Source organism: Penicillium manginii (genome assembly GCF_028828005.1).
Source record: "Penicillium manginii strain IBT 31320 chromosome Unknown utg000007l:1.0-2284322.0:1.0-2285126.0, whole genome shotgun sequence".
Classification (NCBI taxonomy): Eukaryota; Fungi; Ascomycota; class Eurotiomycetes; order Eurotiales; family Aspergillaceae; genus Penicillium; species Penicillium manginii.
The window spans coordinates 2,057,309-2,070,633 of record NW_026643108.1 but is presented as its reverse complement, the minus strand read 5'-3'; the positions used below and the strand labels follow the sequence as shown (position 1 = coordinate 2,070,633).

At 44.0% G+C, this 13,325-nt stretch overlaps 3 protein-coding genes across 3 annotated transcripts; all 3 read left to right on the top strand.

Moving 5' to 3' along the window:
- Positions 1–452: 452 nt before the first annotated feature.
- Positions 453–2,455, top strand: N7533_010582 (uncharacterized protein; the record flags this gene model as incomplete). The annotated part of the gene is made up of 3 exons (XM_057107232.1): positions 453–834; positions 955–1,235; positions 1,298–2,455. 3 exons carry the CDS (start codon positions 453–455, stop codon positions 2,453–2,455), a joined length of 1,821 nt encoding a protein of 606 aa, XP_056956449.1.
- Positions 2,456–7,595: 5,140 nt separating this feature from the next.
- N7533_010581 (uncharacterized protein) lies at positions 7,596–8,327 on the top strand (the record flags this gene model as incomplete). The annotated part of the gene is made up of 1 exon (XM_057107231.1): positions 7,596–8,327. The coding sequence occupies one exon, from the start codon at positions 7,596–7,598 to the stop codon at positions 8,325–8,327; it is 732 nt and encodes a 243-aa protein (XP_056956448.1).
- A 3,122-nt stretch (positions 8,328–11,449) lies between these two features.
- Positions 11,450–12,154, top strand: N7533_010580 (uncharacterized protein; the record flags this gene model as incomplete). Its single annotated transcript, XM_057107230.1, has 2 exons — positions 11,450–11,564; positions 11,655–12,154. The coding sequence occupies 2 exons, from the start codon at positions 11,450–11,452 to the stop codon at positions 12,152–12,154; spliced, it is 615 nt and encodes a 204-aa protein (XP_056956447.1).
- Between the last annotated feature and the right edge of the window lie 1,171 nt (positions 12,155–13,325).

Here is a 13,325-nt window from a genome sequence, read left to right as displayed (position 1 = left end):
ATAATTTGATGGAGAATATATTTATACTTTGGAGATCTCAAAACTTCTCATATTTCCTATCATGGGCGGATTTAATGTGAGGTAAGTTTCTGAATGTCTTTTTGTCGACATTTTATGAGTCTAGTGTCGTAGTATTGACTGTTTACAGCACAATATTGTACTTCCAGCGATAAGGAGATGGTCTTCATCAGAAAGTTAGAATGTCAGTTTTATACTTGAAGGTATGTGCCAACTTTGTGCCAAATCTAAGAGGTCGAAAGTTTTGCTACATACCCAATATATCACACGATATAAAGCTCCAAAAGAACACCAAGTATCTCCAACTTCGGGTCTTCCCGAGGCGCACTCCTCCAGTTCTGTTCTCTGAAAGTACTCTACATGGCCTCTCCCACTCAGTCTGAAGCGGAGGACCTGGAGTGTAGACTCTATGCATATGCTAAGAGTCTATGCATATGCTAAGAGTCTATGCATATGCTAAGAGTCGCTTCAAGCTATCGGCCAGGGTGCATATGTCCCATCTTGTCTTTGAAACGGGATTTAAGCGACGTATGGATCAGCGTCGGAATGTTCGCCGTCTCGAACAAATCTTGAAAATACAAGGTTGCCATCGTTTGATGAAGGATAATCATGTGTCCATCATAGTGCCCCAGGCAGACTGGCAACATCGGGTGCATCTGCGGTCGGACAACGGGACTCTTCCTAGCCTAAATGTGGATTGGGATTACGGATTACGAGCGCTAGACCACGAGAATCTAATTGTTGCTGCTAGAAATACACTCGCATTCAACAACCAGTGGTGGATAGTGGATGTCTATGTGACTGATGAAGAATCGGGTATGAAGCCTTTTGCTTGTCTCAAAGCTTGATCTCCTCTGACTAATAACTACCCTTTCTCAGATAACCTCAATGCAACTGCCCACGAGCTCCAGGGAAGGCTCCTCCAATCATAACGAGAACGATTTTCAAACGAGCATCGGCCATCAGATGGGTTGATATATGAGCGTATCAATTACTATGAGGGCCGTCTTGACGGGCCCGAGAATCAACGGGCAGCGGAAAGCTGGTGGGCGGCCCTAGCGTCAGTCGCAGGAAGCAAGAAAGGACAGTATCTGAGATTATTCTTCAGGAACCAGTTCCTGACCCGTCAGTTGAACTCGCTACTTGCCATTCCAGGGCTTTGGGAAGGAATGCAGATTGGAAACCTTCACAAAATTACCGCTATGCACTGTGACGAGGTACGTTAGACTTCCGGTGCCAGATTTTGATGGAGCAGGGGCTAATACGAGTGGCATACCAGGCAATTTCGTGCTATTGGAGAAGTATTCTGACCACATTCTTTACGATAGTTGGAGGCCACATCCAGAGCTTACAATTAATTGACGGTGTTACTGTCAACCTCATCGAGTCCCGAGCCCCTAACGTCTCCAAAAAGGACAAAGAATTCTTGCAGAAGAAGTTTGACGAAGGCGTGCTTTTTCCCAGTTTTTCAGAAAATGATCGACGGGAGATCTGGGACCGATTGAAGGAGATCGACTCTCCAATTCCATCGTTAAAGACATTTTTCAGAGACCGTCTCTATCTGGAAGTACCACAGAGTGTCATGAAGCAGCTATTTCTCCAACCAAATAGTACTGATGATAAACTGACAATCGACAATGGTGTTCATGGATTATGGGAAATCGGATCAACGCTCGACCCGGCAGCCCGAAAGGCCAGGTTTCGAATTTACATTCTGGAGCTCTGGCGCTTCAGCTTCCAGTACGGATTCGAAATGACCGATTGGAGGCGGCTCAAATCATCAAGTGGTTTGGCATTCGGAACAGCGTCTAGCCAGCAGCAGTTGGATCTGCCCAACCGTACAGATATCTGGAACCATTTTCACATGAAAATGATGACCATGGGTCTCCGAACACCCAACGCTGTCGACCTTCCTGCCTCGCCAGTCGAATTACCAACTGAGATACCTTGCGACTACCCTGAAGATGCATCAGACGAAGTGGATGTCAAGAAAAGGAGTGGTAAACCCTCGGTGGATACTGTGGAAGCCGACCGATACGCTCTATCAGTGATGTCGCTGAAAGAAAGAAGGATAGAAACCCGTGTCACGTCGAGATTTCTCCGTATATCGGTGTTTAAGAAGTTCTTCGGTTATTTAATGGACCATGATGCCATGAGTGACCAGCTGCTATGGCCCGAGCTTCTGGAAGACAGCGCTCCGCATATTCGCGAGAATAACGATGAGGACACGCCGACTTTCTATACACCGGGATTGGATAGTTCGAACTGGACCAATGCCAGTTCTGGAGTCCATGGGTCGGAATTTCATGTGTATCATAGCATACCCTACACGAATCCACCAGATGATCCTGAAAGCAGCTTCGAGTCCGCCCCGTTTCCTCCTCCTTCAATTTCGATGAGCGCGGCTTCATTCCCATATCCCGATCCCTCCATTTGATGGTATACAGCATTATGTTATGAGTATGTGCAGAATGCTTCTCTCAGGGGCTAGAACTTTAATCCTGGTTCACATCGCTAAATGGTCATGGCATGTCCACTGTAACAGTCCGTGTGCACAAGCGAAGTGAAATTGAATGTGAATCATATTGGAATGACAAAATTTTTGGAGCGGAGGAGTCAATTGCTTTCGAGTAGCCTGGTAACAGTATCTGTTTTCGGAATGACTGCATCAAATTCAGTTGATTACACTATCTTCTAGTTGCCATATTCAAGTCTAAGTTTGAAATATAGCTACTGGTCTGCGGTCCAATTCTCGCCTTGAAAATCTGGCAGCTAGAGTAGCACATGGAGACACCAGGTAAATCTGAGATGACAAAATATATGAAATGTTATTTTGGAGCGTATTTGTTGACAGCTAGAGATAGTAAATCTAAGAAATCTGTCTCTTCATCCACCGTGTCCTTCGCAGAACCCCCGGCTAGGTATCTCAGTATGAAAGATCCAAAGAGGTAGGCCTGGCTTGGTAGCGGTTGCGATAATAAAACGTCTTGCCTACAATTGACTGCGCTGGCTAAGATTTTTATGGCACGGTACCAGCTATCTGACCCGGGCCGTGATCTCCGGGGGTATGAAAGACGAAGTGATCGGGAGATGCGTTGTGAGCGACGGGTAATCGCCTGGCCCAGTCGCTGCATTTTGGGACCACCCCTTATTCCAAGGCTGCGGCACGCGATCAGGACTGAGTGGATATCCATATAGAGCGGAACATTCGGCCCAGGCGGATCTGTAGGTCTTGAAGTACTCTTCGATATCGTATGATGCGAGAGCGCCGGATCGGCCGCTCGTGAAGATTCCTGGCGGGGCGAAGGCAGGCGGTGTAAAATTATGGGCCGTTCTCTTCGCTCCAGGGGTTGGAGTTGTGGCGTAGATACGTGCGACAACATCCACAAAAACATTACAATAAACCTGACATATGATTCACTCAAATCGGGGTTGAGGCTTTGAGTGGCATTGAATGAATTTTCACTGGAAGGCTTTGGAATCACATTGTTTTCCTTGGAAACTGCGCTGGTTGTAGCTGATAAGTATGCCATGAAATTTGGCAGCCTGAATTTCAATTTGATGTATTTCTCTCACGGGTCGGGTTTAGACATTATAAATAATATTGGCTTGTGTCTTCTAGGAAGGGAGTCACGTTTAAAATGACCATGATAGTTTATTGAGGTGAGAATCGAGATGAGTCATCAGTCACATGACCAACATGGCAGATTCTTGGAATTGGGGGGGCGGGCTGGCAAAATGAGGGTGTTGACTCACCACTCTCACCACTTTCGATGCCCTTCCCGCCTTCACCGGATTTTCAGGTCGGTGATCACCTCGGTAAAAATAGCCGCAGGAATTACTCTAAAAATCTACTTGTTTTCTGTATCAACGCATTCTCAATTCAACCTTTGATCTATTTGATCACCTCTCTCACCATTTATCCTCCATCGGTTTAATCTTTGGCGGTTCACATCTCACCGGTAGACCTGTACATGGGCCGGCCCATGGGCCAAAATTCGAATATCCGGCCCAATTGGGCCGGCCCATGGGTTTTCTTGGCGGCCCATGGGCTGGCCCATTTGGCCCATTTAGCCCCCAAATTTGCATAAATTATATGCAAGATATTCAATATTACTAGTGGTATTTGATAGTGTTCTAATTATACAGCTTTAACTATGGCAAATTACTAAATAGATTACCATTCACCAAATATACTGTAAGTCAAAAGATATATATTCCTTTACTCGCAAGCTAGTAGGCCTTCTTGCTTTGATCGTTTGTGAATTCGATGTAGTTGAGAACTTAGGTTTTCTTAGATTTTTTAATACTATAGGGAGCGCAGTAGTCTGATTCGATTCTCTATATTTTTAAATTGATTAATACTACTTTGGTGGTGGCTTAAATCTATTAAAATATTAACATCGGAGGGTGAAAAAAAAATTCGATGCCGACATCTAATCCGCGGGGGATAGCACTTCACGAATATCTAGGCTGAATGGGCCGGCCCATGGGCTGGCCTATTAAATTAACTAATCAGAGACCCTTAATAGGGAGTCTCCTGGCTAAGTTGCTAATCAGACTAGAGCTGCGTACACAACGCGTCCCCCCTGAGTCTCTGCTTTATTGATCTTTCAGCTAAATAGAGAGTATGTACTTGTAGAATAAAATAGTTCGTTACCTCTTTCTCTACTCTCTTCTATCTATTCAACAATCCTCGTTCTTTAATTAATTGCCTATTCTTCATTATGCCTGAAATCCAATTACCAGAGATAACCCTTATAGATGATGGCGAGGCATGTGATGTTGATGATTCATCTTTCCTGGATCTTTACTCTGACAGTATTGCGCCTGAGCACTCTGCAAGTCAAACAACACAGTCTTTCCAACCTATCAAGATCCCAGGGTGTCTTAAACCTATCAACAACCACATAATATTCGAAGCAATGAACAAGGAAGAGTTTGTTGAATGGTGGCTTCGTACATCTGCTGGGCAAGCTGAGGATGCGAGAGTATGGGATACAAAGGGCTGCCGAGCAGATATCTGGGCTTCATTCGACCAGGTTGCTCACTGTGTTACTGGGAAGCCAATGATGGTGTGCAAGCGATGTGGTGCTATTCTCCACCACCCAAATGCTATAAGTCGTTCTAGTAAGAGCGCACATGGAACTACTGCGTTACGCCGCCATCTTACACGTCAAACATGCCAGGCCAGAGGGCAAGCGCAAGGGAAAGGGTCTCATATACAGCGGCTACTACGGCATCAGGTAAGGACCTTCTTTTCCAGCCGGAAAACCATCTAATGCTTCTCTCTCTTGATTAGGCAGCCATAGCCCCTGAAGCATTCAACGAGAACCGATGGAAACAGCAACTTATTACAACAATATCTACATTACGCCTTCCCTTTACAACGATCGAACACCCTGAATTTCTGAAGCTTATCCGACTAGCTCAGCGAGCTCCCTCTCCTATCAATATGCCCTCTCGCGTAACATTACAACGTCAGATTCAAACAAAGGCAAAAGATCGTCGGAAAGAGATACTTCGGAAATTGCCAAAGCATGCAAAGCTTTCAATTAGTCTGGACTGTTGGACCTCGCCCTTTCAACAAGCCTTTATGGCAGTATCTGGCTATTTTATTGATTCAGAATGGGAATACCGAGAGGTTTTACTTGATTTTAAACCTCTTGAGGGTGAGCATACTGGGGTAAATCTCAGTCAAGAGGTTCTTGAACTACTTCGAGAGTATGAGATTAAGGAGCGAGTATTGGCTATTACTACTGATAATGCGTCCAATAACTTAACCCTTGTTTCTTCTCTCCAGGAAACTCATCTCTCTCAAGGCCTGAGCTCTGATACCATTATTATCAGAGTACCATGCCTTGCTCACGTCATTCAGTTGAGCCTTAAGCAGCTCCTTGGTCAAATAAAAGCAAACCCTGTCAATGAGAATGTTGAATCTATTTGGTCAGAAGAGCATATGCAGAAAGCACGTCAAATAGCAAAAGAGTACAGTATAGCCAGCACCCTTCGCAAGGTTTGATGATCTAATACCCTCACTATTCTCCGAATCTCTACTAATTCTATTATGGTTTACCTAGATTCGAAACCTTGCTGTATTTATTAATGCAAGCCCTCAGCGCCGTGCGAATTTTAGGAACCTTCAGCCTGAAGGCTCTCAACTGTTTCCAATTCAAGATGTACGAACACGCTGGAATTCAACATTTCTGATGCTCCGCCGGGCAAAGCGACTTCAGTCCTATCTTAATACCTACTGTGTGGCAGATCACCATACTGATCTTCAGCTGAGTAGAGATGAGTGGCAGCAGATTGATTATTTGATCTGCATTACGCAGCCATTCTATCAATACACCACCGCTCTCTCAAAAACCAAAGGCATTACAATTCACATGGTTTTCAGTATCTATAATCGTCTGTTTGAGCATCTTGAGAGCCGCCAGCGTCAGTTGTGCCACAAGAAGATCTTATGGAAACGTCAGATGCTTCAGGCACTGGACAAAGCAAGAGATAAGCTCAAGGACTACTACTCAGCGACCGATACTCCAGGGCTTATCAACATATATACCAATGGAACTATCTTAGCGCCGCAGTATAAGCTTGAGTTCTTTCAGACCCCTGAATGGCAAGATAAGGACTTTGCAGGTGAATATAAAGCAGCACTCGAGCAGCAAGTTCTTGCCTATGAAGTTCAACTCCATGATACTTGCTCACAATCTGAAGGGCCTTCTTACCCACAGCCTGTTCAAGAGATTGAAATATTGCTTGATAGTTATGGAGCTCGACCCGCAGTACCACTCTCAGAGCTCCATCAGTATCTGAAGGGGGTAAGTATTCTCCCAAAACACAGTTTCAATACATACCTCTCTAACTATTCATTCAATAGGTACTATACTCACTTCCCCACTTGATTTCTGGAGGGACCATGAGCAGCAGTTCCCAGTGCTTGCAGCAATTGCTCGAGACATGCTTTCTGTCCCAGCTACCGGTGCAGGTGTAGAACGCTTATTCAATTCTGCCCGCGATATCTGTCATTATCGCCGCGGCTCTCTCCATGCAACGACTATTCAGGATCTCATGCTGCTCATGTGTGCTAATCGATTTGATATTGAGGAGGAGCAACTTGCTTTTATACGAGAATATAAAACAGAGTACGAGATAGATATTCAACAGGAGGATACCACAAAGCATATTCTACAGGAGATCATAGAGATTAGTGAGGGGGGAGGAGGAGGAGGAGGAGGAGAAGGAGAAGACTCCTCTACAGCATCATACAAAGCGAAAAAGAGATAATTATGAAGCTGAAGAGGATACATCAGATGAGGCAGGAGGCTCTGCGGAAGAAGAGCCTCTACTACCTAAGCAATCTAATACTCAGCGTGCTTCAGGGAGGGCCCGGATACCATCGATACGGCTACAGGGATATACTACTTAATATAATCTATAATTTCATTCACATCTCTGCTCTCACTGTATCTGATTCAATATAAAAATCACTATTGTATCACAGAATCACTTTATTATCGAAACCACAGCATTACAGCCAAGATCTCGCTTAATCTTCATATTTTATGCAACGCATGTTAGCCCTAGAAAAAGCCCTATCTTTGGGCCATTGGGCCGTTTTGGGCCGGCCCATTAATGGGCTATGGGCCGGGTTTTTGACCCGATGGCCCAATTGGGCCGACCCAAATGGGCCGGCCCATGGGCCATGTACAGGTCTAGTTAAAACAATATACAATCGTGCTATTGAGCGCGGATTTGATCCTTCGAAACGACCTTTCACCTTGGTTGATGCCTATGTTGCTGATGCTACTCGATCTGGCCGTCCAAAGAAACAGACAGCTGCGCTTGAAACTGCTGTAGTTGCTAAGGTTTGGCGTGATCGATATGGACGTGAAAAAACCTGCGCTGATATCCCTAGCGAGCTACTTGATATCTCCGCTACGACTGTATGGCGTGTGCTACGAAACGCTGGTCGAAAGAAGACTAAACCTACACGAAAACCTGGCTTAACAGATCGAATGCGAACTGATCGATTAAACTGGTGTCTTGAGCATCAACACTGGACGCTTGAGGATTTTAAAGACGTGATCTGGACTGATGAAACATCTGTGATCTTACTACACCGCCGTGGAAGCTATCGGATCTGGCGTACGAAAGATGAGGCTTTTCTTCGAAGCTGTATCCGAGAGCGTTGGAAGGAAGCTCTGAATTTATGTTCTGGGGTAGCTTTTCCTATGACAAAAAAGGCCCCTATCACTGTTGGCTTCCTGAGACTGCTGCTTAGCGTCGAAACTCTGAGGCTTTAATTGATACTTGGAATACTGATCTTGAACCTAAGCTACGTGCTGAGTGGGAGCTTATAAGTGGTATTCGGCGTATTAACCTTCAAGGTCAAACACCTGGTAAAAAGCCAATATGGCGATTTACTACTAAGACTGGGAAGCTTACTCGAAGCAAAGCCAAAGGTGGAATTGACTGGTATCGATATAATACTATAATCCTAGTGCCAAAGCTATTACCTTTTGCACAAGATTGTATGGTTGACCGGCCTAATACTCTTGTTCAGGAAGATAAAGCTCCTGCGCATGTGCATACGTATCAGCAAGTAGTATTTGATATAGCTGGTGTTTCACGCCTTCTTTAGCCAGGAAATTCACCAGATTTGAATGCTATTGAGCCTGCGTGGCCGTGGATGAAGTGCTATACTACTAAGAAGGGTGCACCGAAGAGTAGGGCAGATGCGATCAAGGCGTGGGGTGAGGCATGGCATACACTACCGCAGGAGTGTATTCAGTAGTGGATAGAACGATTATACGTTTAGAAGGGGGTAATGAATATAAAGAGGGTAGGGGGTATTAAACCAGTTGAATACTGGTTAAAAAACACCTAGGCTAGATTAGGCATGGTATGAAAAAGCAAATATCGAAAGACTTTTGGAATGGACCTCCGTATATTTTACAGATTTATAGTGATTAGAGCAGACTGTGCTAATATAAAATGGCTCGATGAATTAGTATATGAATATCTTTTTAATCCTGCAGTGGCCGACGATACGTAATGTCTCGGTATTTCTTATGAAGTAATACGGTACTGGAACGCGAGGTCTGAGCGCCAATGTTGGACTATACCGTTTTTAGCTTTAATGTTTGGTGCTAATCGTTAGATCCTAAAGGAGAATACTCTTGTGTTAAAGGAAGATATTCAGAAGTGGGCCTAAATTGCGCGACATCTGTAACCTATCTCTTGCCCTCTTGTCCCGCTGGACGTGGCGATTATGAGTAAGTCGCCCTTGGAACTTGGTATGATTTAATGAAAAGTAATGCTGGATTACCAAATTTTCCATGACGAACAGCGATATAATTTGCGGAATACAATTTTTGCAGTCTTCCCTATTTACTATAGCTATGCTAACGCTTCTACGCTCAGTCCAGGAGCTTTTTTGTCGACTTCCCGAATGAATTTGATAGATCTCGTCTCTCGCTATCGCTATTAAGTGAGTTCTCTATGACTGATATTGCTCTTCGACTAAATATAATTCTGACTGTGAATAATTCAATGCCTATGCCACAAAGGTTCCAGGAAAGGGTGGAAAAAAAATCAGTGGAAGCTAACTTGAACGTATAGTTAGAAGACAACGATCCTAGTTACTTATGTCTCACCCTAGCTTTAATGTAGCTTGTATCAAAATATTTCCTTTCCTCTAACCTGGATCTGTTGCAATTGGCTATTTCTATGTAACGATGATGTTGCGAACCCCTTCCTATACTCAACGGAACAAACTTGGATGCCTTCTCCGAGACACTTTGTACTACCTTTTCTAATCTGTTAACTTTCGATTCAGTTAAATGGGATACCTTAACTATATTGTCTTGTATCTTCAGCGTGAAGTCATGGTCCGGATCGAAATCAGTTATGGCGGAATTTGGAGTCTGTATGGGGATAATGAGATCTACTGTGGGGGATACTCCTGGAGGAGGGGAGTTCTGGAGAAAGTTTGACCTCTCTCTACCTTCAATGATTTGCTCGCCAGCTGGACATTGGTTATCTCCTTTGATGTTTGGGAGTGGATTATTCGTACTGGCCCTCTTGAATTACTTGTTTTGTCATTCCAGCCTATTAATAACTAGTGTACTGTATAGTTGAATGTAAAAAGGGCTAGAGAATGGATGAGAATCTTACTACTATTTTTGTACATTGTATGGCGCTTGTTGGTCGAGTAGCCTACTTGGCGCTGTATAGACTCTACTCAAAGCCTTTGAAACTCCAATCACACAATGGTTCTCGATGTTGTACCTAGATGGAGGTCCAGACGATAAACTGTTTGTGAAAGGCCCGACCTCAAGATATTGATTGATTGTGAGAATAGATTGATGTAGCCTGGTGTGTCTCCAAAACAATTCTGAGCCATTTTGACAAGTGTTCTACCTGCCTATATCAGACCAGATATAAAAGTCTCTTGTCTATTATCTGGATATGAAACCTGCTACTTCGTTTAATATCCTAATGGCTCCCGAATATCGCCAACACTTGTCGACAAATGATTCTTTGATACTAATAATAAATGCGTGGTGTATGAAATATTTCTGTTATAAATGTCGTTGTGCTAACCTCAACTTTCAATAAGTCACCAAACATAGGGCCACCAAATTGCATCCTCCACGTATTCAGATAAACTTTAGGGATGTTGCCTAGTACATAGCCGCAATTTTGAACAGAGCGATATCGAAAGAAGATCTAAGCGAGATACTTGACGGGTGCATAAAATATGCACCTGCCAGCCTTGTTAACAAGCTCATGGGTGAGAGCGAGCAGGACCAAGATATGGAATGTATTATAGCCGTTGCAAGGCTTCTTGTGAATGGATTTATACCACCAATTGAATTGTGTCCCTCTATTCTTGGCATATTCTTGGAGAAGGATGGACCTGAGTTGACCAACGAGATTCTTCAGTCTCAGACCGTGGATGCTGACTGCTTTGCCCAAAATTTGGGGCGACTCTCTGATAACGTGGAATGAGTGGTACTAAAGATTTTTCTGTATATAACCTTCGAGACTAGTGCTTTGCAAAGTGCTTTTATCTTACTGCTCTTCTACTTGACTTTCTGCTATCCTTGGCGAGTATTTTGCTTTACCTTTTTCGTTCCTGTCCTTAAGTTCGGAGAGTCGGCTTTCTTTCGTTTCAACTTTGTTGAATTTTGCCCTTGTTCCATTTCTTGCCTAGAGTGAATTGCCTCCTTTCCATTCCGAAGCGTTATTGTGTTGAAAAAAAAACCCTAGCAGCCATCGGTGCGTTACGTTGAAGTTGTTAAAGCGGCACACACTGTGTCATTGGGGCTTTTCCCTCTATCCAGATGGTATTGGAATTCATCCAAAGCCGTCGTAAATGATGCTGGACTAAATAAGGTGCTAGGCCTATTTCAAACCGCTCATGTCGGACCTCCAAATGGACGACCAAATATTCCCGGAGGCGAATCACTATTGTCATGGTATCACCGCTAGACGAAACCAAGAGCCTACACGAAATGAGAACGGAGAAATTATCTGTGAGTATTCTGACTGCCAAGCTAACCCACCCACATTTTGTCTTCCATCTGAATGGAAGTATGTGCTATGATGCCTCAAAAGGTCACTAGCTTTCGAAAATGACAATAGAATCAGCAGACACATGGACAAGTATGAGCGACCCTACAAATGTCACGAATCTGGTTGTGAGAAAACGCCAGGCTTCGGCTTGTATACTGACTATCTGCGGCATCAACGAGAGGGCTACCATAGCGGTCAAAAGCCCGGGTATTCCCGTTTTTGTCCATATAAGGGATGTCATCGCCACGTTAACAAGCCTTTCAAGAGAGCTGAAAACCTGCGAGAGCATATGCGGCGTATGCATAAACTAGAAACCAATGACCATCTCGAACAAGGAGGAGACGTATATGCCCAGGCTGGTAATCCAAAGGACGTTTCTTTCAAACCCCACGACAATCGCAACCAAGCTACATGCCTTTCTCGTGACAATATTCTACAAATGGAGGCAGATTCCCTCCGGGACATGATTGTGAAGAAGGAACAACGTATCCAGGAGCTTGAGCGACAGATAATGAAATTGGAAGCAATGAATCGTGGTCCCCAGAGCTAGATCATCACCTCAGTTCGTGTGAGCAAGAGACGTTACATCGGAACCTCAGTAAATTTTCTTTGCAGATTCAGGTCCTAGTGGTTGATCAACAAATCAGATAACTCATTGATGATTGGCGATCTCCACAAGTGTTATTTTGGCCACAACACTAGTCCGACGAGTTATGGCAGTAAAATTTCAAAGCCCATCAAGGTTCTTTTCATTCCACTTGCATCAGGATTGAGTGTTATAGCAAACTCATAGATTACACCTGGGACCTGAAAGTACGAGTTCATCTCCAGTAAGCGAAAAATCGGATATATGTTTGGGATTATAGTCGCGGACCACCTTTCTATACCCGAGGCTTGCCTCATTTGCAACGGTTGGTTGCTCAGGCCCCTTCTCTTCTTTCCCACCTAGTCAGAAAGCAATCTACAGCATGGTATACTTCCGATTAGAATCCACTTTCCAATGCATCAAAGACTGAAGATCTCATAGAGCGCTCCTTCATAAATAGACAGTTCCATCCACTAGTTCCCCGCCACTGTGTGATTAACAATCCAAATCAACTCACAAACAGAACGATAATTAATTCTACTCTTGCCATTTCAGCAAAGTTTGCTCTGGGAAACTTGGATCTTCTTCTGGTATAGTATGAAAAGTCCTTTAAGTGATCTCCTTTAGCTAAAATACCAAGATAAACAACGGATCAGACTGGGCCATTCACCTCAAAAGTGACACGACAAGCCAGAAAGTCCAAGAGTCACTTCACATACGAAATGAAAATACAACGCACGAAATCAGAGTTTCAGAGACAGCAAAGATACTCAGTGGAGAAATTCAAGTCGATAAAAGGGCCGTAACTGTGAATAGTCCTATGTGTTCATCAGACTTGACTTGCGGCACCCAAAGCTACATTCATTTTGAAAGATCCAAGCAATTAGTTAGTTGGGTCAATTGTGCAAGAAACTTCGTCCGCTCATCCTTCCGGTGGTGAAGCTGCAGCCAAGACATAGCTCAGCATCTGAGTCAGGAGATATAAGCTATATAATTAGCTTAAATGAAATGATACCTTCTGGAAAGGGGAGACATCTATCCTTCTGTATTACCCTCTTTTCTCTGTAATTGCTATCACTCTATGGAGGTTGCCGACCGATTCTTTAATGAAAAAAGGCCTCAAATTGGAAACGGA